The 27,788-nt window shown below is 50.2% G+C and overlaps 1 protein-coding gene across 14 annotated transcripts in view; it reads right to left on the minus strand.

The window, feature by feature from the left end:
* The window catches only part of FAM241B (family with sequence similarity 241 member B), a 167,242-nt gene that overhangs the window by 65,496 nt on the left and 73,958 nt on the right, over positions 1–27,788 (minus strand). The window contains exon 9 of one of the 14 annotated variants that reach the window (XM_072971393.1): positions 20,489–20,755. The exons of the other annotated variants lie outside the window; for them this stretch is intronic. Within the exon in view, the coding sequence (XP_072827494.1) occupies positions 20,652–20,755 (104 nt within the window). The 3' untranslated portion in view covers positions 20,489–20,651. Of the gene's footprint in view, positions 1–20,488; positions 20,756–27,788 lie in introns of those variants that run through there. 14 annotated transcript variants of the gene reach the window in all.

Raw genomic sequence — 27,788 nt, forward strand, 5'->3', positions numbered from 1 at the left:
TGAGAAAAAAGCAGAATTCTACTGCGGAAGACTTCCCTTATCAAAGAAAAAGCCAAAACTTTGTGAAGAAAAAACTCTTTCACACTTCTCCCTTCTTCCTGCCTTGAATATAAATGTGATGGCTAGAGCTACAGTGGCCATTTCATGACCATGAGGCAATGAACAAAAGGGAAAGGCCAAGGGAATCCCTGATATGTACTGTTGAGCAGCTGACTCACCTCTAGCAATGGCTACTTCCGGGCTCCTTGTTATCTGAGACAAAATAAACTCCTCTTCCTTTAAGTTAGAGTAGGTTGGGTGCTTGCTTAGAACAAAAAGGAATCCTGCCTCAGGTTTACACTGTATGTGTCAATCTGTGACTTGCTTTTGTTCCCACTCAGTGATGATTCTGAGATCTAGACATGTAAGTCACAGGGATCAGCTTTTAACCAGTAAGTTGTGTTCCATTGTTGAATCAATCATATTTCAGTGAGCCACTCTCAACTGGGAATATTCAGTTTGCTTCACATTTTAATTTCACTGTCAGTACTAGAATGAACGTCATGTTTATTGCTAGTATTTCTTCAGGTTGGTTTCTAGAAGCATAACTGCTAGATCACAGATGATGTATATTTTCAGGTTTAATATTTTCTTACAGCTGAATTGCTGTAGAAAGTGGTTGTACCAACTTACACATCCACCCTGGGGTGGATGAGTCCCCTACCTACACATCCTTGTCTACCTTTCTTTGGCCATAGGAAGGTTGAGGTTTTGCCAATATGATGATAAAATTGTTATTGTGTTTTAATTTCCCTGATTACTACTGAGCATGCTTGTGTGTATTGGTCATTTGTGTTCCTTTTGCAAATTGTTCAAAATGGCTCACTTCCCATTGTGTCATTTGTAAGCATTGTTGTAACAAACATTTATACGTAAACAAAACAATACTGATTTGTAACCATTCCTAATATGTTATGGGTGCTGATCCTTTTGGGGTTGTGTTTCAAGTCTTTTCTCCCAGTGAGTTGCTGGTCTTACCCCTAGTCCTGGCTTAGTACTCCTGTGGCACATCCAGGGGCACAGGGCACGCAGGGGCGGAGCAAGGACTTACGGTCAGGTCACCTAACACGAAGAGCGCTTCACTCCCTTTCCCTTAGTCCTGCTGCCCGTCTGCCCCCGGTGCTCAGTACTAACAAGTCGCTTCTCCTCCCCAACCTCCCTGTGCTCCCCTCTCCTCCTCCTTTGTCTGAAGGTTCCACCATTTGGGTCACTGCTCTGGGTTAGTCATCAAAGGAGAAGCATCATTTCCAGAGATGATCTTGAGTTTTCCAGGAAAGGAGGAAAAGCACATGAAGGCCTCATACTGGGGGCAGAGGCTCTCCTTTCTCTAGGGTCACAAGGATCTAGAGGTGGCCTCACTGTCCACCTCCCACGGTCCAGTGAAGCTGGCTGCTCCACTTGTTCCCGGGGTCTGTGGCTGCAGCTCCCAGGACCACGTTTCCTAATGTTCACTCCTCCTGCCTCCCTGGGCCTCTCTCCCCATCAGTGATCCTTAGAGGTCTCTCAGGGGCTCTGCAAGGGGGTGGGCTCTGGTCTCTACAGCCTTGGGTCCCACAGACATCCTTCTCTTCCTAGGTCGGAGGTCCCTCCAAACTTCTATCTCAGTAAGTGCTCCCACCTGTCCCTGAGTCATCCTCTGTGTTCTCCCCCAGTCACACACACAGGGTAATTGGCACAAGGACACTTTAAGAGCCTGGGCTTTGCAAACAAAATCTTCCAAACGGGCTGTTACCTGGTGCTGCGCCTTAGTCCCCCTAAATGAATTTTTCTCCTTTAGTCTTACTCTCAGTCCTCGCCCACAAGATTAGGGCCAAAGCTCCAGCATTCCCAGCTCTGGAAACCCTCCATTCAGTCTCTCCTTGGCTCCAGATCTGCTGTGTGCCCTTGGGTGACCAGGTTGACCTCTCTGAGTTTCTAGGCTTCTGCTCTGGAAAGTAAGGCTTCTGGTCCTCACTGCCCAAGAGCCTCCTTCCATGGAGCCATGGAAACCATGGAATAAGAGCACACAGGGTGGACTGTCCTGCTCGCATCATGTTTCTCCTGTGGAGTGTGAGTTTTTCTAGACCAGCATGAGACTCGGGGGCATCCGTGCCCTAGGGTGTCTGCTCCCATTTGTCTTCTGGATCAGGCCCTAGTTTATGGTTCTTTCTCTACCCTCCCCGCATCCCCTGCTCCTCCCTGCCCAAGGATGCTGGAGTCTCAGAAGCAGCAGCCCAGGTCAGAGGCCTCACACCCCCACCCTACAGGAAACCTTCCCGTAGTCCCTCATCTATTGTGGGGCCACCTGGCTGCAAAGCTCCTGACACTCTGGCCCGACAACCCCTTTAAGCTCATCTTTGTGGTGAAGCACAGGCACCAGCCACATCAACCATCCTGTTGTCCAGATGTGCCCTGTTCTTTCACAGTCCCTGCAAGACTGTTTCCTCTTCCCCAAATACCCGTCCGACTCATTTTGCCTAGTGGCAAACTCCTACTCATCCTTTGATACCTTAATTCCCATCCTCCCTTACTCCAACAGTTAGTCTTTCCTTCTTCAGCATCTTTAGATCAGTGTGTAGAATCCTGGCCCTAACCACACTATATTTTATTATTTGTTGATCTCTGTGTCTACTTTAAGCTGAAGGGTAGAGATGGCAACTTGTCCATCTTTGTGCCTCAGTGTTTTCAAGAGTATGGCATGGAATAAATTTCAATACATATTTGGAAAAAGAGAGAGAGAGAGAGAGAGACAAAGACCAGGGAGGTGAGGGGAGAAACAAAATCCTCATGCAGTGGATAAAAATTTCCCCAGTTTCCAAATGAGTAAGTGAGTCCTAGGAAGGCTGTCATGTGCCCAAGGCCCCACAGCTTAAGAGTGGTGGGAGCAAGGTTTGGTTCCAGACAGCCTGATCCAGGGCCTACGTGCTCACCCAGAGTGCCCTAATACTCTTATGGACAGCTTTTTGTGGACTTTGGACCCATAGAATCTCTAGGCTTCTCTAAAAGTGGCAGAGATAGTGATATGAAGCCAGTCTTAAAAGATTGTGTGTCCTGGAGTGAGCTGCTTAACCTCTCTGGTCCAGCTTCCCCACAGGCAGAGCAGCAGTAACAATCTTGCATGACCTTTCTTCCAGGGCCTTATTGGGTTCATAGCAGATGCTGGATGAGAAATGGCTTTGCAAAGTCTGCAGAGCCAGACTCCTGTGTGAGATTCCTGTTCCCAAACACATGGAGCAGAGCCCGCCAAGCCCAGACTCCATTTCCCCTCAGGGGAACCAACCTCCCTGCTCCTCTCCTCACCTGCTTGCTTTGGAAACAAGCAGGCGGTGAAGCCCAGCCAGCAGGGGCCATCGGGAAGCCTCCCGCCAGCCTCCTCTCCCTCCATTAACGCACAAGTGTTGTCACATTCTGGGAGCAGTCTCAGGCCTCAGACACCCCAGAGGTTTCCACGATGGGCCAGAATATCGGGTTCTCTACCTGGTGAGTAGGGAGGGAGACAGCGCCAAACAGACATGCCCCATCTTGCTAAGGACAACGTGACCCCAGGAGGCTCTGGCCAAGAAAGAAAAGAAGACACTTGGACATGGCCTGGGAGGGGCGTTTGACTGCTGTTCTCTGCACCAGAGGCCTTTGGGTCTGCCTTCTGAGGTAGCTGCCTGTCCTGAGTCCAGCCTCTACGGAGGGAGCCCTCAGGCCTGGGCTGACTTATTCCAGAAAGGAGGAGTTAGGCAGCATGGCCTCCAGGTGAAGGAGACTGGGCAGAGACGAGAGGATGTATTCATGTATGCAATGGACATTTTTGGAACAGGCAGTGTGTGCCAGGCTGTGTGTTGGGCACTGAGGGACAGGCATGGTCCCTGCACACAATCTGCTCCTGGCTCCTTGGTTGAGTTCTCAAGGATACTTAGGAAGGAAGCCCCCTCCTGCCCTATCAGCAGCTCTGCATGCTTGCACAGTTTAGAAATAGACTCTGCACTTGGATTTTATTTTGTAACATGTTCCCTTCATCTGGCTACAATCTTGTTTTATTTCCTGGGTGACCCTGTGAGGAAGGTAGGGCAGGGGATAATTCCCACCTGGTACTAGTTGATTGGAAACACCGGACTGCTGTGTTCAAAGAGGTCCTGAGGTTATGTCTGGGCTCCATGTCACAGAGTACTGTGATTGATTAGTAATGTCTGCAGTGGGTGCAGGAAAGAAGAGGAATAGTACTCATGCAATAATTTTTTAAAGAATCCTTCCCAGCAGCCAAGGGGTAGATCCCTACCCCCCAACGTTGTGTTGATGGGCATCTCTTGATGGGGTTATTTATTCTTCTCAAAGTACTCTCACAACCACTCTTTGAGATAGAAAGGAAGGTATCACAGGATATTTATGCTGAAAGGATCCTTAGGGATCCTCAGAAGCTGAGACCCAGTGAGGGAAAGTGACTTGCCCCAGGTCATGCAGAGATGGGCAAAGCTGGGCCAGTTCCTGGCAGGGTTCTCCAGTGTTCTTTACGGCTGTGACCAGGTGACAGTGCTGCTTGATTCAGATCTCTCTGGGAAGGTGGGAAGGACTGGGAGTTGTGACAAGGAGGAGGGTGGCTGGAGAGAGCCTCGGGTCAGGCCCCAATCCTACTCAAGGGTTTAATCCCCAGGGTAATGCCCCATGGCCTCCCCATCTGCCCCAGGCCCTGTCCTTGCCACCCACAAACAATTTCTCATTCATTCATTTATTTTTAAACATTTTTTGGTTTTGTTTTCCATCCTTTGTGTTTATAAGGATAGCTATATAAACAATCCCAGAAAAAGGCCACCAGCTCCAAACAGCTGCTTGGATTCAGGGTTGAAGTCAGCATTTTTAAGAAATGGGTCTTCCCTCCGACCCGCATCCTCTATCCTCCATCCAGAGTGGAGGCCCTGCTGTGCAGCACAACTCGAGGGTAGGGAGAAAGGGCAGACATTGAGGGCTGTGCTCCACACACTGTGTTCCACTGCCCCACAATCACCCCACAATCCCATTTTGCCACTGGGGAAACTCAATTGCCCAAGGTCACATGACTAGCCAGTACTTGGTAGATCTAGGATTCAAACCCAGGCAGTCTAGAGTTTAAATTCTTGCCACTGTGCTGGGGGGGCCTCCTAAAAGGGAGATGGGCTATAAGGAGTGGGAGGTGGTGTGGGGTGAGGGGAGAGCAGGGCAGTGGAAACCCACCCCTTGATCCTGTCCTGGGGATACTGCGCAGTGTGTATACACACTCATGCAAACCCACCTACAACCCCCTTGTAGGCACCTACACATGTTCACTCACACAGAGATGCGCCCCCATCCACAGCAGTGCAGCGGTGCCCAACAGGCCACATCGTGGGACACATTCTTCACCCACGGACCTGAGGTGGGACCAGCTCTCCCGCAAGCAGCGTGTAGATGCCGCCCAGGTAGCCGCCGACTTGCCCTTCACTTTGGCAGTTCCTCCCCTTTCCTTCTTATGCCACTGCCCCCTGGCCACATGCAGGCAAGACAACAGAGGCCAAACCGGGCAAGTGACTTGCCTAAGGCCCCACAGTGAGTCTTTGGTAGGCCCTGGCCCACTCAGGTGCTTCCTTTAGTCACATTTCAAAACTTTCTAGCTTGGGGTCCTCCCTGGCCTAGTTGAGAAGGATTCCCTGGCAGTGGGGGTGAGTCAGGTCCCCTGTGAATGTTTGCTGAATGGAGTGAATGAATGGATGAAGGGGTGAATGAATGAATGGACAAATGAGTGGATGGATGAATGGATAGGTGAATGAATGGAGTGAGTGAATGAGGAAGGCAAGAAAGAGAGGAGTGAATGAATGAGTAACAGACTCAGGTCCTCCAGGCCTCACAATTCATTCTGGAAATAGCAGACACAAGACCAGACTCTGTCCTCATAGAGCTTGCATTTTCATGGGGAAATCTGATAATTTTTGGAAAATGTACTTAAGGGAAAAGGGCCCACAACAGGCCACACTCCATAGCATCCTGAGAGTCACTCTTTTGGGAAGATCTCCAGGTAATCACCACTGCCACCATCATGCTGACCTTGGGGTAAGGAGCTATTTCCCACTTAACACTTGACCCAGGGGGAAGACTCAATATTCCCCTTTAATTTCCTGTAGTACAAAAGACAGAAGACTCTTTTAAACGAGACTTTTCTATAGGCTTAAGGATACCAATAGGAAAATAAACCCAGAGGCTGGCATGGACCTTCATTAGAGTTTCCCAGTTCCTGGTATTCACATCCCCTCTCCCTGTTCCCTATGCAGACATCACAAGTTGATTTCAGCACTTCCTCCCTGAACACAGGATCCTTCTCTGAACTGGGCTCGAGGCAGCCACGAGCAGTCAGTGGGTGCTGAGATGTGAAGTGATGCCTAGTCAGACTCCCCGGGCTACAGAATCTGGCTGTGGGGACGTTGCTGACAGGGCTTCCTCTCAGAGAGCCCTTGGAGACGCCTCCCTGCCTGCTTTTTCCCTGCTCAACACAGATAGGGGAACCATGCAGCTGGCATGACCAGCGGATGAAGCAGGATCCCTGTTGTTGGAACTGGAGTGCCAAGGACAGACAGGACCAGGAACCTGGCCAAGCTCCTAGCAAGGACTCTTCCAGCCCAAGCACAGCAGTCGGGCCAGAGCCAGGGGAGGCTAGATGTCATCTCATTCAACCCTCTTTTCATTGAAGAGGCCCAGAGAGGCCAGATGACTTGCCCAAGTCCACATGGTAGTGACATAGCTGAGTCTAAACCCAGAACCCCTGACTCCCATGGTCCAGTGCCCAAGCTCACCCACAGTGGTGGGGCAAGGAGAATAACTCAAGCCCCCTGATCTTCATCTGGGACCCTTTCATTACTCACTCTGCCTTCCTTTCTTCGGAACTTAGTGAGATAAAGAGTTCTGTCCATCTATCTGGGGCCTCCTGAACTTCATCTGCTGATGACCCCTCCAGCTGCCTCCTGGTTTTTGAAACTTGCTGTCTTTCCAACAAGATTTAGCAGTAGAAGGGGTTAAGAGGTGTGGAAAACCATCTCATGTTCTCCCAGCAGGGCAATACTTGGACCATGAGAGAGAGGGTAAGAAGCAATTTTTTCGAGTGCCTCAGCCCCACCTGCCCTGCTCCTTTGAGGCCTGAGTCGAAAATATCTCTGTCCAAGATGGGTCTCTAAAATGGTTCTTGGACAGTCCCAGAAGAGCTGGAAAATCACATTTATGAGAGCCTGGAGGGAGCTGGACCTGGAAATAATGGCTCTGATTTATGAAATGTGGTATGAGTGGGCTGGGCATTAAGTAAGTGGGTAGGCAGTTGGTTGATGTTGTAGACAGGGCCATGTGGGTGGGCGAAGTTGTCAGGAGAGGTGAGTGGGTGTGGAGGGGGCTAGCCAGCCTACTGGGTTGGGTTGGTAGGCTGGGTGACAGAAATCAACAGGCCTGGTGAAAGGTGAGTGGATACAGGCCAGCAAGGACCTAGGTAGGGTGCTGACTTGGGGTAGGCCAGCGGGGAGGCATATGTCCTGGGCTGTAGTGAGTAGAATAGGCATTGTGGGTCCAGATGGGGGTGGGGGAGTGTGTGTTCTGAGTGTTAGGTGGGCTGGGTATTCGCTGGGTGACTCAATAGTGGCCAGGGTGGTAAAGCGTTGGCTGGTGAGGTGGGTCGGGGGAAGGCCAGCTGTTTGGAGGAGGATGGGTATATAGACGTGGATGGGGCTTGGGAAGGCAGTTTTAGGCTGAAGATTTGAACACTCCATTCCATCCCCTCTTGGCATTTGTTACTTGGCAACTGCTGAGCCAAATGCTTGACTCCCCTGTTGCCTCCTTCAGCTGCAAACCTCCACAACTTGCCACCCCTCAATTAGCCCCCTCTAGTGCTGAGGGAGCGGACCCGGATGGGACGGTGGCTATTCAGAGCAGCGGTAGGGGCCCAACCTACTTGAGCCAGCCCAGAGTGACCTCTGGATGCTTTCTGGAAACCTCTGGCAAGTAGCCACCCCTCTCACATTGCACAGGCTCAGCTGTTTGGGGAGGACGCGGAATAGGGGGAGGACGCAGTGGGCAGCTTTCTGTAGGGAGGGTGTAATCAAGAGTCCCGCAGAGCTCGGCCAGCCATGGGTGTCATGATCCCCACAAAGGAGTGGCAGGGCTGGGTGTATGGGCGGGATGCCAGGGAGGGGTGAGGAGCAGGGAACAGCCACAGGGGAAACCAACAAGGGCTAAAAAAGGTCCACTGATACAGATCTTACAAAAGAGTTCAGATGTGAATCACGGGCTTTCGTATCATCCAGAAAGAAAGAGTATATGAAGCCAAATTAGGATAACAGGATGACAGAGGGTCCACTGAACCACCTAAGAATCCAGAGGCACTTTGCATAAGTGCTCAAGAGGAGGGGCTGTGCAGCTAGCCTGCAGACATCCAAACCCCACTCTGCTACCTCCTGGCTGTGTGACCTCGGGCAAGGCACTTAACTTCTCTGTTTCTCATTTTCCTCATCCATGAAATGGGGATAATATGATAATGCCTATCTCATAGGGTTGTGAAGATTAAATGAGTTAACATGTTAGAGGTGCTAAAAAGAGTGGCAGGCAAATGGTGCGTGGTATGTGAGTTAGCCACTATTGTTGTTATTTTATTGTTAATATTATGAAGACAGACTCGCCAACCACCTCTCATCACCCAGCTGCCTACCTGGGCTTGTCTCCAGGGTCTTTCATCTCTTTATTAAAGGGGAGGCCCAGGAATAGCCACGGCAGCTTTGTTGGTCAGCCACTGCAGAACTTCGAAAAGCAATGAAAGTGCATTCATTACTTTAGATATTCCAGGCAGAGCATTTCACTGGGGCCTCCTCGGCATTAGGAATGACCCTCGCATTCCTAGCATCCACCCCAAATCAAGGAGCACTGAGGGAGGGGGACAGAAAGAGAATGAACAGTGCCTAATGGAGGGGGCCTTCCCTGGTTTAAGGGAGGCGAAGGAAGAGAGCAGACTTCGTTTGAGCAGGCCCCTGCCCACCAGTAGGCGTGCCATGGGACAGGTGCAGAGACTGCAGGCCGCTGCGGGTTGTAACGCAGAGGTGGATGGAGGGCAGTGGATAGCCTCACTGCCGGGCCCTCTCACCCTGCAAAGGCCTGGGCATCAGCTGCCCCACCAGGGGTGGCTTCTGTGGAAGGGGCTGGCCGCCGGAAAGGAAGCCAAGAGCGTGCCAGCCTCCCCGAGGTGCAGGTCAGGGGCCAAGGCGGCTCTCAGGCCACAGCTGCTCCCCTGGCCCACCCCCCCAGGAACTGTCAAGTACACAGGCACCCCAGCCAGGAGCCAGTTACTGGAGTCCCACTCTGCTTCCAGCTATTTCCTGCTTCTGGTCTTGGCCCTTTGTCTGTTTCCAGCTGAGTCTCAGAAACAGGACAGACCCTGGGTCCTAATGACCTGATTTCCAAGGTTTCTCAAAGGCTTGGGGAACAGGGGGGCATGAGGGGCAAGGGAAGCTGAGTGGGGGAGGGGCAGCGGGCTGCATCGTCCCCACCTCGTAATCAACTGTGAGGCCCTGGATGAGTGCGCTTGCCCCTCCGTGCCTTCTTGCCCTGAGCTCTCAAGTGACGGATGAGCTTCTCTCATTTGGATGGTGGACTGGGAGGAGATGTTAGTTAAGTCTGAAAAAAACTGAAATCAAGACTTAAAAATGAGCAGATTACGGGAGCCACAAAACCACAACTCCCATTCCTTCTGTTAGTATCACACACTCCACCACCTCCACGGCTAACACAAGCGTGCCGCCGTCTCGGCGCAGGTCTGCCGACTCCTCCAAACCCTGGGGCTTCTCCTTGGGTCTCAGGTATGAAAAAATCTAACTGAACTGGCAAAACTGGAGGAATTAAAGGAAATGCAGACTGGTGAGCTATGTGTGTGCATGCACACGTGCTCTTGTGCTGAGTCTCAAAGCCTTATCAGAGGGCTTTGGATTGACCTGTCTGTCCTGTACCATTCGTAGCACCTGACATTTGCCCAACACAGTTGACTGTAACTCCCATCATTTCTTTTTTCCTTCAAAGTGGGAGGGTGAAGAGGGGGGAAAAAACCCAAGAATTTTGCTTTTAATTTTCCCAAGAAGAAACTCAGACCCAGAGAGGTTAAGTGACTTATCTAAGGTCACCCAGAATCAGAACTAAATCCAGGCCTGGAAGCCAAATGTCTGAGTCCCTTGCTGGGCAGTTCCCAACAGAAGGTGGGGCCAAAGGCTGCTATTGGCCTGCCTCCTTTTGACTTCTCCTGCTCCTGGGGCATCTCAGGGGTGTCCTCCCGCTCTGCTCCTCAGGGGGCCCCAGGACGAGAAGCACTGGCAGCGGGCTCCCAGTAGCTCCACATCTTGCTCATTAGGCCTGCCCTGTGGGACTTCAAGGAGCAAGAACACTCAAGGCCCCAGCCCTCCCAAGCAGGCTGGCAGTAAACCCATGAACTAGACCCATGTAGTCCCTATCTTCATGGCTTAGGTTCAGTTTCTCACTTGACCAGTCTTGCCTCGCCTCTCCAAACCAGAGCAAATGAAGGGGTGAGGTGAGGAGTAGGACATCCCCCGAGCCCCCAGAGGGGGCATGTGAGGGCTCAGCCCTGCCTGACATCAAGGAGGGATGCAGGAGGTAGTGGCTTAGCTGGTCCTGGCTGCTCTGCAGCTGTGGCAGGCAAGCTGAGCTCTATGGATGGAGAGTGTATGGGACAGTAGAACCCTCTGGTCACCATTGGCCAAAACTGAAACATCTACCTTCCTCCAAGCCCCACGTGTCTCTCCTGGGCAGGCCAGAACCTCCAGTCATGGGTTCAAAGCTACAGAACAAAGAGGCCCTTGAGATTGTCTCATGCAAACTGTTCACCATCCAGAGGAGGACATGGGGCCCAGACACGGGGAGAGGCCTTCCCCAGATCACCCAGCAGGTTATGGGAGCGCCAGGCTTCCTGGCTCCCACACCAGTGCTCTTTCTACTGCAGCACCCAGCTTGGGTCTAATCGTGACCCAGTCACTGGAGGGGATAGCTGGTATCCCTGGAAGGCAGGCCACAGTTCTCAGAGCCGAGCACCCAGGGGATCCTGTTCTTTCCCTTCCAGAAAAGGACAGAGCCTGGACCCTGCAAGTCTATGGCTGTTCCAGGGTCCAGAACAGCAGCCTGAGAGGTGACATGCACACCCATCTGCCATCTTCCTTAACTGGAGTAGCCAAGGGCAGCTGACTTCTTCAAGATGAAGGGCAAAGAATACAAAAAAGGGAGGGAGGTTTTAAGCACTGCCAGGCAGAGGAGAGCAATTTCAAAGTGGAACAGACTCCAGGTCCCAGCTCTTTCATCCCCTTGCTGCTCTGTACATCCTGGTGGTGAGGGGTGGGCAGGGTGGGTGACTGGAGGCTGCAGCCTTGGCCAAGACAGCCATGTGGACAGCCTCCCAGGAGGTGCCTCAGGAGGCAGGAAAATTGCCGGCGCCTGCACTGGTGTGGAGCTGTCAACCCGTCTGGGAACCGGCTCAGTGCTGACTTCATTCAGCTCCCGACAACCCAGAACCTTCTTACCCACGGGAAGCTGAGGTGGGTGGGGACATGCAGGCGTCCTGCAATCAGTTAGTGGGAGAGTCTAGGCAGAGCCAAGCCTCCTGATCGTCAGTCCCTTCTGCCATCTATCCTCTCCTTGGAGAAACCACCCAGAAGGAGAGAGGAACCCTAAGCACGAGGAGGGGCAGAACTCAGAGAGTTCTAGAGCTCCCCTTCTCTCCAGGCCCTTCTGGCATCAGTTTCTTTCTCTGGAAACAGAGCCAACTGTTCTTGACATTCCCAGGCTGAGAGTCTGCACGTTCTGGAAATGGTTCATTGCAGGGCCCTGGAGATCTCTGTCCTCCCTGCTATATCCCAGCCACGCTGTCGTTGCTTAGTCCATCCAATTTACCACGTTTCTACCACCTCAGAGCCTTTGTCTGTGCTGACCCTCCATCTGCAACACTCTGCCCTCTTCTCCCAGGGGCCCCTGAAGAATGAGTGGTGTGGCGAGACAGACTCAGGACAAGCTCTGGGCTCCAACATTAGATGGGACAGATGGGGAGGACACAGCAAAGGAGAACAGGAAGAACGAGAACCAGGGAGAGCAGTCCCAGGAGAGGGGGAAGAGAGTCACGGGTCAAATGGCAGTCGGTGGCAGGGAAGGGCTCCAACCAGATGCCCTGGTTTAAGTCCAACATTCTGTCCTCCTCATCCACCACTGCAGGCTGCAAGATGATGCTGGTGGAGGCTCTCAAGAAGAAACAGGGATGTGGACTCTCTCTGTGCCTATCACCTCTGAGCCTCTGTTCAGCCAGTTTCTTCCTGGGATGCCCTCCCCACCCTATGTCTGTGGTCAACCTAGCCCAAAACTCAGAGCCAAACAGAGTGCCTCCTCCCCCTGGCTACGAGGCTCACCCAACCAGTGGGACCTCTCCCTCCTCTGAACCAATGTCTTCCTGCAGGTCCTCTGTCCTGCTCCTCTGCAAGATCCAGAGAATGGAGGACCCTGAACCTCTATCTCCCAGGCTCCATCCATACTCTTCCCTAAGTCCCTTCTAGAATGAGATAAATATGGCCTGTGAATGTCTGTCCAGTCTGCCTGCCTCCCCATACCTCTGCCCACCCTGGGTCTGACTCATCTTGTCTCTCTCTGGGGTCACATGATGTCTTCCTGCCTCTGGTCTCTCCCCTCTGGATTTCTCTCTTAACCAGCACCGTGATGCTGTTACCCCTTTGCTCCAAACCCTCAATGACTCCCCATCGCCTGTAATTTTTTCTGGCCTTGCCCTCCCAGTCAGTGCCCTGAATGCTGTGTCTGCTCTTCCTCACACTGGCCCTGAGTTTGGGGCTCCTGACTTTTGTACATACCACTGCATCAACTCTCCAACTGAGGAAAGCACTCTTCCTTCTAGAGCCACTTCAAGTGTGACCTCTTCTGTGAGGCCTCCCTCAGATGCTTCTAATCCTTCCTGTCACCCCTGGGGCAGATAGCTGTGTGGGGACATCCATGGACTACTCCTCGTGCTTCTGGCTCCCCTGCTCCTCAAGGCCAGAAGCCTCTTCTTCTCCTTTGTGCACGCCCTGAGCCCTGTGTAGCTGTCCCAGATCGTGAGACATGCTGATGGAATGAAAGAGCCAGAGCAGCCTTTAGAAGCAGAACCTGCTTCTCTCAGGACCATAGAGCCAAGAAGTTCCCCTGACTCCATTTCTGGCCTGTCACCCCCATACCCCCTTCCCCTGATGTCTTACTAAGGGACACAACCCTTTGTGCCACAGGAAGAAGGGAGGCAAATTCTCACTAAGGTGTAAATGGCTGATACCCGGATGCTCTTGAGAACCTATCAGGCCCAGCAAGCCTGAAGATTCCACTGAGGATGGGAAGGGAGGGTAGAGGCTGTGGCCCAGGGCTGTTCAGCATCCTGGCCAGAGCCCTGAGTACGGTGTCTCCCAGTGGCCCGGTGATTCTGGCTCCAGAGCCTCCTCCACTGGTTCTTGGGGGTCTCTGACTCAGCCCGTGAGGCCCAGTTTGTGGGGGAGGGAGGGTGCTAGACAGGGACACGGAGCCCGGCTCCTTTCCTCCCTATGTAAACAGATGACTTAAAGGCTTAGAGGCAGAAAAATAAATAGCCCTGCCGTCTACAGCTGGATTCGGCCCCTGAGAGCTCATCTTTCCTTCGAGAAGCAGCCTCTGCCTTGGAAGCCCAGGGACACTTGGTACTCACCCCTCTAGCCACCCACCAGCCTGGGAGGAGGGCCTGGCTTGGCTTCCTACTACTGCCCCCTCCCCAAGTTCCAAGCACAAGGGAAAGGGGCACCTCCCAGATGGCCATCCCTTCTATGAAAAATCCCTCCTATGCAAATAATGTTGGGGAAAAGAAGGGCATGCGGGACTAGAAACCACTGGGTGTGCTCACGGGATGATGTAGGGGTACAGGGGTGGCCTGCACCAGCTTCCATGTGAGCCCAGCACTGCCGCTGGCTCCCTGGGTGAGCCTGGGCCAGTGACATGACCTCCCTGTGTCTCAGCTGCCTAGAGGATGACGACAGTAATAGTACCTGCCCCACAAGCTTGTTGCCAGGGTTAAATGAGATAATAATATGTGTACAGTGCAGAGCAGCACCTGGCAGATAGTGAGTGCTCCAAAAATCGTAGCTATTGGTATTTTATGATTGTTAATGCCACCTGCTGCTGCCCTTGGGATCTGAATCTTACCCAAAGGGGCCAGGTCTGGCTTACTTCACACACTGGGGTGGGAGGCTGAAGACCCTAGGCTCATCTTCATGCCCAGCTTTGTGCAAATACTTCCCTGAATCTCTGAACAAAATCTACCCTCTCCCCTCCAACATAAGCATAACTTTCACCCAGATGTCTGCTCTCTGCTGACACCCAGCATCAAGCTTTGAAAACATCTGGATGGAGTGTTTTGGAACTCTGCGAAGTCCAGATGTTTGGGCAGCATGTGGACTCCACTTTCCTGACTCCCGCAGGAGTGGGGCGGGGGCTCAGCATGCAGTGGCAAACATCTGTGACTGTGGGGAGCCCAGCCCTCCCCTTCCCTAAGCTGGGCCTCCTGAGAAGGAGGGATGGAGACAGTCCACTGCTCCAGGGCAGAGCCTGCTGTGGGCCCCCCCACCCCAGCACAGTGTGAGAGCCAGCTGGCCCCTTTCCCCCTGGAATACAGGCCAGGAGGGACACTTGGGGCTGCTGTGGGACGGGAAAGGGCACAGAGTCTCTGTAGACTTGAAGCCTGGGGACTAGGAGTGAGGAGAGCTGGGTTCTAGTCCTGGCTCTCCTATGTAATTGCTGTGTGACCTTGGCAAGTCACTCTCCCTCTCTCAGCCTCAGTTCCTACCTTGAACAGTGAGTGGGCTGGGCTAGGCTATGAAATCTGTCCAGCATTGGAACCCCCAGAAAGCCTAGGAGGTCCCAGCCCTCCTACCCAGGTCACCACCACCACGAGTCTGACTTACCAGGTCCCAGGTGGGAACTGGGCCTGGGAGGCTTTAACAAAGGCCCCTAAAGAGGGCCTCCAGGGACGGAAGCCACTGGCCCAGGTGGTATGTGAGAACCTGCGGACCTCCCGGTGGCCTCTGTGTGATGTTCCCCAGACCTGGTTCCCACAGTCACTCCAGAAGGCTGACATGAGCCTGCTCTGGCTTCAGACAAGCATAGGAGTAGAGCTCACAGTCAGGTCGGGTGGTGTCAGCAGGATGTGTATGTGTTAGAAGAGGCACGTGGGTCTGGATGTGTGGTGGTAAAGGGCTGTGTGCTTCTCCGTGTAAGTGGGGGGTGTGAGTCTGTCTATCCAGAAGTGTGTGCTGGGTGTGCATGTCATCAGTGTGTGTGTATGTGTATGTGTGTACACTCAGCACTCAAGGCTGGGTTCTGTGTAGCCCACTGCTGTCCTGTCACCTTTGTGCTGCTGGGGAGGGACAGGTGCTGAGATGGCTCAGGAAGGCCCTCTTGCCCCACGTGAGACAGTGGGCACTTGTCCCCACGGGGAGTTGCAGGGCTGGGTTCTGGCCTAGAACGCACTGCAGTGGGGGGCTGGGAGGGCCTGGGCCTGGGTCAGGTGGGGAGAAGCCGGCTGGACAGCCAGACCCAGCTATTCAGCTTGCTGCCCTTGACAAAGCTGGAGCCTTGGAGGAGGCAGCAGGTCCACAGAGATCCTCCTCCTACAAGACTTCCAGAACTTCTGAGTGGCCTTAAGCCTGGGCAGAAGTCCTGTGGACCTTCAATTCTACCTATCTTCCTTCAACTCACTAAAGGTCTGAACTGAGGGACACCCAATTATCCAGGCTGCCATCACTATCTTGTCCTCTTTTTGATCCTGCACAGGACCCATTTGCTCTTTCTTTTCCCCCAGGTGAGTCAGTCTCATGCAGCTGCGCGCGCGCGCGCACACACACACACACACACACACACTTTACATGTAATGACTAAGTTGACCATCACAAGGACCATAGTGGGTTAGTACTATTATTATTCCTATTTTGCAGGAAACCACGGGAGGCCAGAGAGGTGAAGCAACTTCACCTTGAAGCCCAAAGTCACACAGGGAGTAAGCAATGGAGACAGGATCCAGAGCCCCCGTGTCCACCCTCCACTGCTGACTCAAGTTGCTTAAAGGTACCTTTTTCATCCCTGAGCAGTATCAGTGTGCCAGGCACTATGCTACACACTTCCCATGCATTTGCTGATTTTGCAAGGGTCCTGCTGCTTTAAGGAGCAGAGCTGGAGGAAGAGGAAGCAGGAAAGGACAGGAAGAATAGCTTGGGAAGAGAGCCTCGGAAAGCTAAGCAGCAGTTGGCAAACTTTTTCTATAAAGGGCTAGAGAGTAAACATTTTATGTGGTCTCTGTTGCAACCACTCAACTCTCAGCAGCACTCAGTAAACTTTGTCTATAAAGGGCTAGAGAGTAAATGTTTTATGTGGTCTTTATTGCAACTACTCAACCCTGCCTTTTGCAGGGCAAAGCAGCCACAGACATCATGTAGGCGAGTATGATTGTGAGCCAATAAAACAGTATTTATGATGAAATTTGAATATATTAACTTTCATGTATCACAAAATACTGTTCTATTGATTTTTTTTCAATTATTTAAAAATGTAGATAAAAGGCACTCTTAGCTTGCGGACCTTACCAAAACAAGGGGTGGGCTAGATTTGGTCCTCAGGCTGTAATTTGTTAATTCGGTATGGGTTTAGCTCACAAGCACTGTGCTTGTGGTTCTGCAGTTTCCTGCAATACCTCGGCCAGGTTGGACTTTCCATCCCAGGATGCTCATCCTGACATTGAGCTGATTCAGAGTTCTGAATGAGAGCTGGACAATGGTTAGTCCTAATACTGATCTGGGATTCAGATCTAAGCCAGGAACTCCTTTAAGGATTTGAGTTTTCAGCAGCACCATTTCCTGGCTGAGTGATATTGGGCAAGTTTCTTAACCTCTGTATTAGATGGAATTCCCTTCAGATACAAAGGAAAGAACTTCAACTCAATTGCTTAAGCTAAGAAGATTTATTGGCTCCTGTAATTGAAAAGTCTAGGAGTAGATCTAAGAGCTTCAGGTATAGTTAGATCCAGGTGCTCAAATAACATTCTCTGGAGACTATCCCTGTCTACCTCTTGGCTCTATGTTTCTGGGTTGACCTCAAGCTCTATTATAGTCACCCTAATTGATATTAGAAATGGCCACCAGAAACTGAGGACTCCATCCTTTCTGCTTACCAATCCCAGTTGAAAGCACACTCTACTTCCCCAAACACTTAACACATTTCCGGAAGATGCTCACAGGTCCTGGTTGGCCAGGTTTGGGTCATGAAAATCCTGCTGAATTAATCACCATGTCCAGAGGAAGTGGAATCTTTGCCCCTGCAGCCAAGGGGTGGGGTTGGCCCCCACGGAATCAGCACACACTAGGAGTTGGGGGGAAGGGTGGTTCCCTAATGGAAAAACCAGAGGAGGCACATGGAGGCTGGGCTGGCAAGAACAGCAGCTATTTGCCAGAGAGTCAGGAGCTCAGCATTCTCTTCTGTGAAAGGGGATAATGAGCTCGCCTCACCTCACCGTCAGCGTGGCAGTGGGAAATCAGAGCCTCGTGACAACCCTAAGCCACTGTGGACAGGAAGGAAAGAAACTGGGTACATGTGGGAGGCCTTTCATCTGGAGGACCTCTGACATTCACACCACAACCTCCTGTTAAAGAAAAAACCTACAGAATGTAACATGGTACCACTGCTGTGGAAAACAGTACGGCAGCAACTCAAAAAATTAAAAATAGAATTACTGGAAGATCCAGTAATTCTATTTCTGGGTATAGACCCATAGAATTGAAAGCAGAAACTCAAACAGATAAGTGTACACCTATGTTCACAGCAGCATTAATCACAATGGCCAAAAGGTGGAAGCAATCCAAGCGTCTTTCAATGGATGGACAGATAAACAGAGTGGGGTATATACATACAATGAATATTATTCAGCCTTAAAAAGGCATGAAATTCAGATATAAGCTACAACATGATGAGCCATGAGGACATTACGCTAAGTGAAATCAGTCAGTCACAAAAGAGACAAATACCGTGTGATTCTACTTATCGGAGGTATGTAGACTAGTCGAACTCAGAGAGACAGAAAGTAAAACAGTGGTTGCCAGGGGCTGAAGGAAGCAGGGAGAAGGAGCTATTGTTTAATGAGCAAAGGTTTCAGTTTGGGGTGAGGAAAAGGTTCCTTGCATGACAACGTGAATGTCATTAATGCCACTGAGCCACATACCTAAAAATGGTTCAAGTGGCAAACTTTTTTACCACAATTTTAAAAGTGTTTCAAAAAAGAAGGTTCCACAGAGGATGATTCTTAACTCAAAGATGATTAACTCAAAACTCCTTTCAGCAGCCATGGAAAGTTGGGTGAGAACGTCACTGGGGCAAACTCCTGACCAGAGCCCTCAAACCACACCAAGCGAGTGGCGGGGTCCTCCCTCTGCAGACCGACAGAGGGGAAGACTCACAGCCTCACTAGTCTCAGGGCCAGTGCGGCTGTGAGGCTGTGGTGTGTCGTGCTGTTGTGGCTGGTGCACACTTTCTCTTCTTCCCCTCCACAGACAGAACAGAAGCTTCTAGCTTTGCCATTTTCCCCACCTGAGATTGGGGGTCCTGCCTCATGCACCCCTCCAACCAGGCCCCCAAAGGCCTCTTGCTCGGTGGAGGCAGGAGGTTCGGGGGATGTGCCTGGGGTCCCACACGGTCTGGTCGCTGGTGGCAGAGCCGGGCCTAGACACTGCATCGCCTCCTAACCTCCTTTCCCAGGCAGCGCTCAACTCCAGCCATCTGTTCACTCAGTGACCTACTGACCTTGAAAACTGCCCCTCCACCAAGAACACTCCTGCTTCAAACTCTCAAATGGCTCTTAGAATAAAACTCAAACTCTTCATCCTACCTGTAAGGTCTTCAGGCGCTGGCCCCTGGGGCTCTCCGGCCTCACCTCCAGCGCCCCTCCAGCCACCCCAGCTGCTCTCTGGGCCTCCAACACCTGACCGCCTGCAGCCTCTGCAGCGCCATTTCCTCCTCTGGGACGGCTCTTCCTCCAGCTTGTGCTGGGCTCCATCTAATCCTTCAGGACTCGACTCAAATAATACTGCCCCAAAGAGGCCTGCTCACAGTGCCCTATCCAAAGTGGCTTTCCCAGCGGCGCTCTGGCTCTCCTTGGTCCATCTCCTTCTTAGCTCTCTTCCGTTCAGCCTCCCACGGGGTGAGGGTGGGTGAAAAGCCTACATCATGACGGCCGAGGTGGAAATCATGGCAGCCACCGTGCCCAGGTCTGACCCCGTAGGATCCACCAAGCTCTGGCTTCCACAGCAGCTGCCAGGAGGGCCAGGGCAATACAGTCCAGAATCAGACAATGATATGGTGGATGGTGAAGGACCAGTAAAAAAAAATTTGTCCTTTCTCTCCTATCTTGTTCTGAGACACAGTGGTCCCTAGGACCTCCGCAGGGACAGTCTACCTGACTGAGCAACCAGCTGTGTTTTCTGAGAAGCTGAGGCCAGCTCAGTAACATACCACCTTGGTTTTGCTTTCCTTCCTCTCTGTCTGACTTCCCTCCCCTCACTCTTGCTTCCTGGAATTGTACCCCACAATAAAGAATTAGCACACAAGCTTTGCTGCAGGCTCCGTTTCCTGGGGAACCCAGGCTAAAGTGTTACCTTCTTAAAACCAACGAATACCTAGCAAAAGTAAGTGCTAGAGAATGTTGGGTGGATGGGTGGATGGACAGATGGGTAGGTGGGTGGGTGGACAGATGGATGGGTAAGTGCACGGAAGGATGAATGAAAACCTTCACTAATAGAACACTTAGAAACTTCCTTTTGGTCAGTGATGCAAATGTAGATACCCACATATTCAAGCTAAAAACACTGATGCACACAACCAGGGAAACACTGCCTTATGCATGCTGTCCCCATTTCCTTTCTGTATATTACAAACACACATTCAGACACTTCCCCGCCACTGCCCCGACCCGTGTATAGCTGTCTCTTCCAGATCAAGCCTCTTAGGAGTGAACCAAGACTGCATTTGTAGAGTTGGAAAAGAGATCTCTGACACATGGGAGAAAACTTGCCAGTAGATAGATAATCTTTTTGAAAAATGAGATCAGGCTGAACACATGCCCTTGCATTCCAAACGCTGCTCTAAGCACTGTGTGTACAAACTCACTGGATCCTTGCAGCACCCTAAGAGGTAAACACGATTGCTTCTTCCCCTTTACAACAAATGAGGTAACTGAGACACAGAGAGGTCGAGCACCTTCCCCAAGTCTCACAGCCCAGTTAAGAGGATGAGACGAGGTTTGAACTCATGGCCGTTCGGCTCCAGCAGCTGTGCTCCTGCACACCGTTCTGTAGACAGTGGTGACAATTCTTCTTCATCAGTCCGACCTAGTGATCCTGGTTTTCCCATCATTCCACTCAGGGAAGCCTTCGAGTAAGCCCCGCAGGCCCTCGTGACCTCTCTTCTAGGTGACCCTTGCATATCCATGTAACAGCTGGCTGAGAGAGGGGAGGCCCATCCCAAACATCCACTCACCCTCCTCTGTCAGAGGTTCTGTCAGAGGAGGAAGGAGGGAGGGGCAGCTCCAGTCAGAATGGAGATTTATGACCTCCACCTGCAAAGACTTCTCGGTTCTCCAGATGGAAGGCCACTGGGGATCTTTCTCTCAGGTGAAGGGAAGTAGAGTGATCGTCTAAGAGAAAGAGCAAGGAGTGAGGAAGAAAGAACAAGAGTGGGAGGTAGCTCACCCCTCCCCTGCCAGGCTGTTGTGACGACACCCATGTCCATGTGGCTGGCTCCTTGTCATTCTACTCAACTGCCACCTCCCTAGAGAAGCCTTCCCTCATCACAGCCTTCAGCAGGCCCCTCACCTCCCCACGCCCAGGACCTTCTGTAATTGTCTACACTGTGCCTAACCCTCCTGGACAATGTCTAGCCTCTTTGTCTGCCTGTTTCTTACCTGTTTCCTTGAACTCTAATGCATGGGAGCGAGGACATCAGTCTTGCCTGTGTCCCAGCACGTGCCTAGCCCATTGTATGTGTCTAATAAATACTTGTTAAATGAATGACTAGGAATGTCAACAAGTCCCTGTTGAATTAAGTCTCAAGCAGAAGAAACCAACAGTAGAACAACCTTCCAAACTTATGGAATGATAAAAGGGGAGAAAATCAGGTAAGTGTTATTTTGTTTGCCATTCCTGTTTGATCTGGTTTATGTTAAATCTTTTTTTTTTTCCTGCTTCACATAAACTCAGGAGACTGGTCACTCAGAGCTTAGGTGGATCATAAGCAAAAGGTTACACAGCTCAACTGGTTGTGCCACCCACAGTGGAGTCTTGGGAAATAGCACTCCCAGAAGTTGTGCAGTGCACAACCTTGCACCCGAGGAGGCAACCCTGATGGCTAAATGGGAGAGAGGAAGATGATAGCAAGGGAGAGGCAAGAGATAATTCAGTTTATGAAAAAAAGGACTGAAACAGAACTAAGTGATCACCTACTTCAACTGTTCTTCCTTTCATTTTACAAATAAGGAAGAAGAGACCATGAAAGGTGAACTAACTTTATAAAGCAAAGAAGGAACAAAGCCAACCAGAATTCCACAAAGTGCCAATAACATCAATATCATCGCATCTCTGATTATATATTTCATCACCTCAAGGTAGGTAAAGGAGACCTTTTACTCCATGGAGAGAAAGAAAGGCCCTGGTCTAAAGCTGAGGCTGAGAATTGAGAATTCTCTAGGGCAGCAACCAAGTCTCCAACTGAATAAGCTACAAAAGGTCAGAGACCATATCTGTCCAGTTCACAACAGCAGCCCCTACCTCTGCCCAAGCTCAAGGCTGAAATGCAATTGATATTCAAATGATAACAGTTACCCTTTACCGAGCTCTTACTACCTGCCAGGTGCTGCTTTAAGCACTTTACAGATACAATTCATTGGATCCTCTCACAACCTTATGAAGCAGGTTCTATTATTCCCATTTGACAAATGGGGAAACCGAGGCACAGAGCAGTTAAGTAACTCACACACGGCACGCAGCTAGCAATAAGTAAATAAGTGAACAAATGAACCTGTTATGTCACCATTGACTCCTTCTAAAACATCTCACCCATCTCTCAGAGAGTGCTAAGCCCACCACCAAGGGAGCAGAGTGCTCCTCTCTCTGCAGGAATCAGCGTGTGCAATGGTCTGGGGAGGAACCCCGAGAGTGTCCCAAGAAGAGATAGGACTGGAAGGGCTGGTGGTCAGCGGGGACTGGAGCAAAGCAGGCACACTCAGCTGGAGGAAGTGTATTTTGTTTGCTATTCGGAGGTGCTAAGTGGGAAGGTGGCAGGGGCCTCATATACACACACACACACACACACACACACACACACACACACACACACACACACACACACATACACACACACACACACACACACACACAGTGTCTCAGCTGACAGGAAGAGGAAATGCCTTGCATTTTCCAGCCGCTTGTCCCCAGGCCAAGCCTAAATGCCAGCCCTAAAAATACAGCCTGGAAGCAGAGTGATGCTAACAGCTCCCTCCTGTCTCCGTCACCCTCCTCCCCTCCTCCCTGCAGGTTTATTTTTGAATGAGGACGCTGCGTGAAAGCAACTCGATGCTGGGGAAACCTGAGCCCTTGCTTTCATGTCTCCTTCCATTCAGGTTTCTGGAGGGGAAGAGAAGGGAAGGGGGGGGAGTATGACTGCTGTTGGGTTAGGAGGAAAGTAAAGGAGATGGGGCAGAGAGGGCCATATACAGGCCCTTTCTGCATGATTCAGTGACCTGGTTGGCAGTAAGAATTTGTCAACCTGACCAACCATGCCAGCACAGCATGAGGAACCAGTGCCAAATATACCATCTCTGACTTCAAGGCACACGCAGTCTCCATGAGGCATGGACCAGAACAGCAGAAAGAAAAGCACACCACCCACAGCCAACTCCAGGGTCCTCCAACCAGGCCCAAAATGCCACCCCTTTGAGCTTGTCCAGAACATACCAGGGTAAAGAAAAGTCAAGGATGAGTGAAAGACTGAATATCTCCCTATGATGGAAAGAAGGCAAAGAAGCCCACTCTTACCATTTCTATTTAACATGGTACTGGGGTTGAAGCCAGTGCAATCAAGCAAGAAAAATAAATAAAAAGCATATAGATTGGAAAGGAAGAAGTACAACTGTCTTTATTTGCAGATAACAAGATCACCTACATAGGTAATCCCTGCAGAACCTACTAAAAAGCTACTGGAATCAATAAGTGAGTTAGAAGGTTGTAGAATTCAAGATCAATATACAAAACCCGATTGTATTTCTATACACTAGCAACGAGTAATCAGAAATTGAAATTTAAAACACTGCCATTTACAATAGCATGCAAAAATATGAAATACTTAGGGATAAGTGTGCTGAAAGACGTGTAAGACCTATATACTGAAAACTACCTACAATTCCTAAAAAAAGTTAACCAAAAGAACCAAATAAATAGAGAGATATATACTGTGTTCATGGATTGGAAGATTCAGTATTGTAAGGATGTCAATTTTCTGCTAAATTGATCTATAGATTCAATGGAATCCCAATCAAAATCCCAGAAGGCTTTTTGGAGAAATTGACAAACCGATTCTAAAATTTTATGAATATACAAAGGACCTAGAACAGTCAAATAACTTTGAAATAGGATAAATTGAAAGACTTACTCTGGTTTTATGATGTATGATAAAGCTATAGTAGTCAAGACAGTATGGTAGTGGTGTAAAGATCAATAAAAATAATAGTCCAAAAGTAGATTCACATTAATATGGTCAATTTAATTTTCACAGAGGTACTAGGCAATGGGTAAGATATAATCTTTTCAACACATAATCCTGGAACAATTACCTATATGAATGAAAAAAAAAAGTTGGATTCCTAACTTGCACCACACACACAAAGTTAACTCAAAAGATCATAAACCTAAACGTAAGAAATAAACTTACTAAACTTCTAGAAGAAAACAAAGGAGAATCTTAGTGACTTCGGGTTTATCAAAGATTTCCTAAACAGGAACTACAAAAGAAACTAACAAACTATAAAATAAATAAATAAATAAATTGGGCTTCATCATTTACTCTTCAAAAGATATGGCTACAGATACAAAAAGGTAAGTCATACACTGGGAAAACTATTCGCAACACATTTATCCAACAAAGGCCTTGTATCTAGACTATATAAAGAACTTTTACAACTCAGTAAGAAGACAACAAACAACCCAATTTTTTAAATGGGCAAAGATGTGAAGAGACACTTCATCAAAGATCTGGAAGACAAATAAGCACATGAGAAAACACTCGATGTCATTAGTCGTTAGGGAAATGCAAATTAAAAGCCTAATGAGATACTACTGCTCATCCACTGGAATGGCTGAAAATTACTTGAAGAGACTAATCATACCAAGCGTTGCCTAGGATGTGGAGCAATTGGAACACTCATACACTCCTGGTGGGAATACAAAATGGTACAGATATTTTGGAAAACAGTTTGGCAGTTTCTTTCCACTCCTAGGTACTTACCCAAGAGAAATGAAAGCATATATCCACACAAATATGTAGTTATGAATGTTCATAGCAACTTTATTTGTAATAGCCAAAAAGGAGAAGCAACTCAAACGTCCCCCAACAGATGCATGGGTATACAAATTGTGGTACATCCAGACAACGGAATACTACTCAACAATAAAAAGTAATGAACTATTTTACACACAGTAGCATGGATGAATACTGAAATGACTGGGTTGAGTGAAAGAAATCAGACCCCTCAAAAAAGTACATCTGGTATGATTCCATTAATATAGAATTCTAGAATTTTATATATAGTGACAGATCTATTTTGTGGGTGATGGACATGTTCATTATCTTGATTGTGATGATCATTCCACAGTATATACATATGTTGAAATTGATCAAATTGGGCAGTATAAATACATAATATGTGGTTCATTATCTGTCAGTTATATCTCAATAAAACTATAATAAACATAGGTTTTGGGGGGGAAGAAAAAGCTAAGGATGGGCCAAGGCAAGGATTGTTAACTATTTTTTGGGTCATGGCCTTCTGATGAATCTGATGAAAATCACAGAAAGTCCCATGTTCAGAAAGGGGACATGATTCCAGGCAGGTTTGTGGACCTCCATAGAGCTGTGAAGACCATTCTCAGACCCCAGCTTTCATATCCCTGGTCTCAGCAGCGTCAATTACCACACGTGTCAACATTCTGATTCTCAACCCCAAAACAATACTGGATGGACTCCTTCCCCTCAGTATTGCCCACCCTTGCCTGGTTTCAAACATGTTTGTGACAAAGCCAGTAGAGATTACAATGAGGCAATGGACCCTGAGACGGAGCCAAGGGATTGGGCCCTCTGTGGGTCAGGCCCAGGGGGCTGGCCTCTGGTACACCGTGCACTGATGCCTGGACACTCGGTCCCTCAGTATGGCGAAGAACTAGAGCAGACATCTTGGGGGAGCTGGAGGAAACCAGGCAGCTCCACTCTCACTGTCTTCCTCGCCTGCCTAGGTCTCCCAGACACAGGCCCCCTTCACCACAGGTAGATGTGTGGCCATACCATATAATGAGATGTACCTGGCCATTGGTGCGTCCCTGATTACTGAGCCTCAACCCTAGACACAGGCTGACCCCTTCTCTTTAAGAACGACCCCAGACCCCACCCATAGGCTGACGCCTGACCCTGGCTCCAGACTGAATTCTAACTCCCATCACTGCTAATCCTCACACTGACCCCACACTGACCTCCATGTGTTATGTGGGTGCTCAGAGCCAGGCCCCTCTTGGGGAACACGGAGCCAGTCATGTTTTCAGTCCTGTTACCTCTAGGCATGAGCCACTGCATGTCACCTGATAATGATGAGAACAAAAATGTAGAAGAGCCTCAGCGTGATTTCTCGGTGTGAGCAAATATTTCCTACCCTGGAACTGGGAGGGAGAGAAGCAACACAGAGCAGCTTGGCCTGCCTTGATCTTCCCCCATTTCAAGGGGTTAGAGGAGGCGGGTCTCAGGACCCCTTCCCACTGTACCCTCTAATCTTGAGTGTCCTCTTCACCCTGGGAATCCCCGGGGAGAAATAGCTCAAACCTCCCAGCAGAGGGCGCCCAGTGCCTTCTAACTCAGCATAGCAGCCTGTTTCCTGGGTGCCAGGGCGGGGGTCTTGGCACTCACTGACCCAGCTGGGCTGCTGGGAAGGAGGAGGGAGTCCTGGCAAACAGCTAATTGGGCTCCCCTCCCAGCAGCCAGTCCTTCCTGAGTTGTGCTCTGTCTGTGCCTTGGGGTGGGTGGTGTCAGTAGGTTCAGAGATACCTTTGGGCTGGGCCGTCAGGCTGGATGCTCTCCCTGTAAAGTGCACCCACCATGAAATGCTAGGGCATTTTGGCCTCTCCACCTTGCTCCTCGCCTCTGGAATCAGGTCACTGCCCTCCAAGAACTTCCTGACTACAGTGCTGGCCCAGTGGCTCTTAGCCCCGATTGTCCATCAGAACCACCTGAAGAACTTTTTAAAAAATATCAGTGTCTGGCCCACCCACGGCTAATTAAAAGAGACTCTGTGGGTGGGGCCCAGGCATAGTATTTTGTTGTAAGCTCCCGGGCTGAGAGAGAAGGGGTTAGAGGCTCTGACAGATGCCTTGGTCCTTGCTGCTCCAAGTGTGGTCCAAGGGCCAGAACATCAGTATCACTCAGGAGCTGGTCAGAAAGGCAGCCTTCAGGCCCCATCCCGTCCCAGTGAATCCAGACCTACCTCATCTTTCAAGATCCCCAGGTGAATCAGGGGCACAGTAAAACTTGGGGAGTGCTGACCTAGAAGCAAAGCCGTTGCTCCTGACATTCAGAGTATTCTGAAGACTTCTCAGTGGTGGTGGAATTTCAGCAGCCTTGACGGACAGTTTGGCCGGAAGGATGAGGAGGCGTCTGAGAAGAGGGAATGGTTGAGGGAAGGCCCACGGTGGGAAGCGTGTGGCTTGTCCAGGGCACAGTGAGGAAGCAGCCTGGTGGGGAAGGGCCTCCTTGGAGAGGAGGAGGGAAATCCACCTGGAGAGGTAGCTTGGAGCCAGTCCTAAGCTACCAAACAAGCTTGGTTTTCAGAGTGGAGACATCTAGGGTATGGGAGCCCCCATCACCCCACCCTCAGCATCTGTAAGAGTATTTCAGGACAGGCATTATGCCTGGTCTGCAGACTGGAAAGCTGTGCTGGGAGGGGGAATCCTCCAGCAACTCCCTCTAACTAGCCAACACAAACCACCTCTGGGAGTAGATCAAGCTGCATGGTGACTTCCCTTACCAGAGGTCCAAAATGTCTCACCTCACAGCTGGGACCCGGAGCAGGGCCCTGACTCTGCTACACCACCCCATCGCAGGAAAGGTTGGGCAGATCCCCCATACACACTGTGTCTCCTTCCTTCACCTTCCCCCCAAGTTCCAGATCAGCATTCCCCAAAGTGCTCTGCAAGACACAAGCCCTGAGGGTTGTTCCCAGTCAAATGTTTCACGCCCACTTCCACCCCGCACCCCTAGTGCTTCCTAATGTGCATTAGCTACCAGAGTCCCTGACAAGTCCTGCAATATAGGAACTTGTTTCCCTCTTGTATTAGTTTCCTGGGGCTGCCATAACAGATTGCCACAGACCTGATGACTTAAAACAATATACATTTATTCTCTTGCAGTTGTTGAGACTA

Source organism: Vicugna pacos, chromosome 11, assembly GCF_048564905.1.
Source record: "Vicugna pacos chromosome 11, VicPac4, whole genome shotgun sequence".
NCBI lineage: Eukaryota > Metazoa > Chordata > Mammalia > Artiodactyla > Camelidae > Vicugna > Vicugna pacos.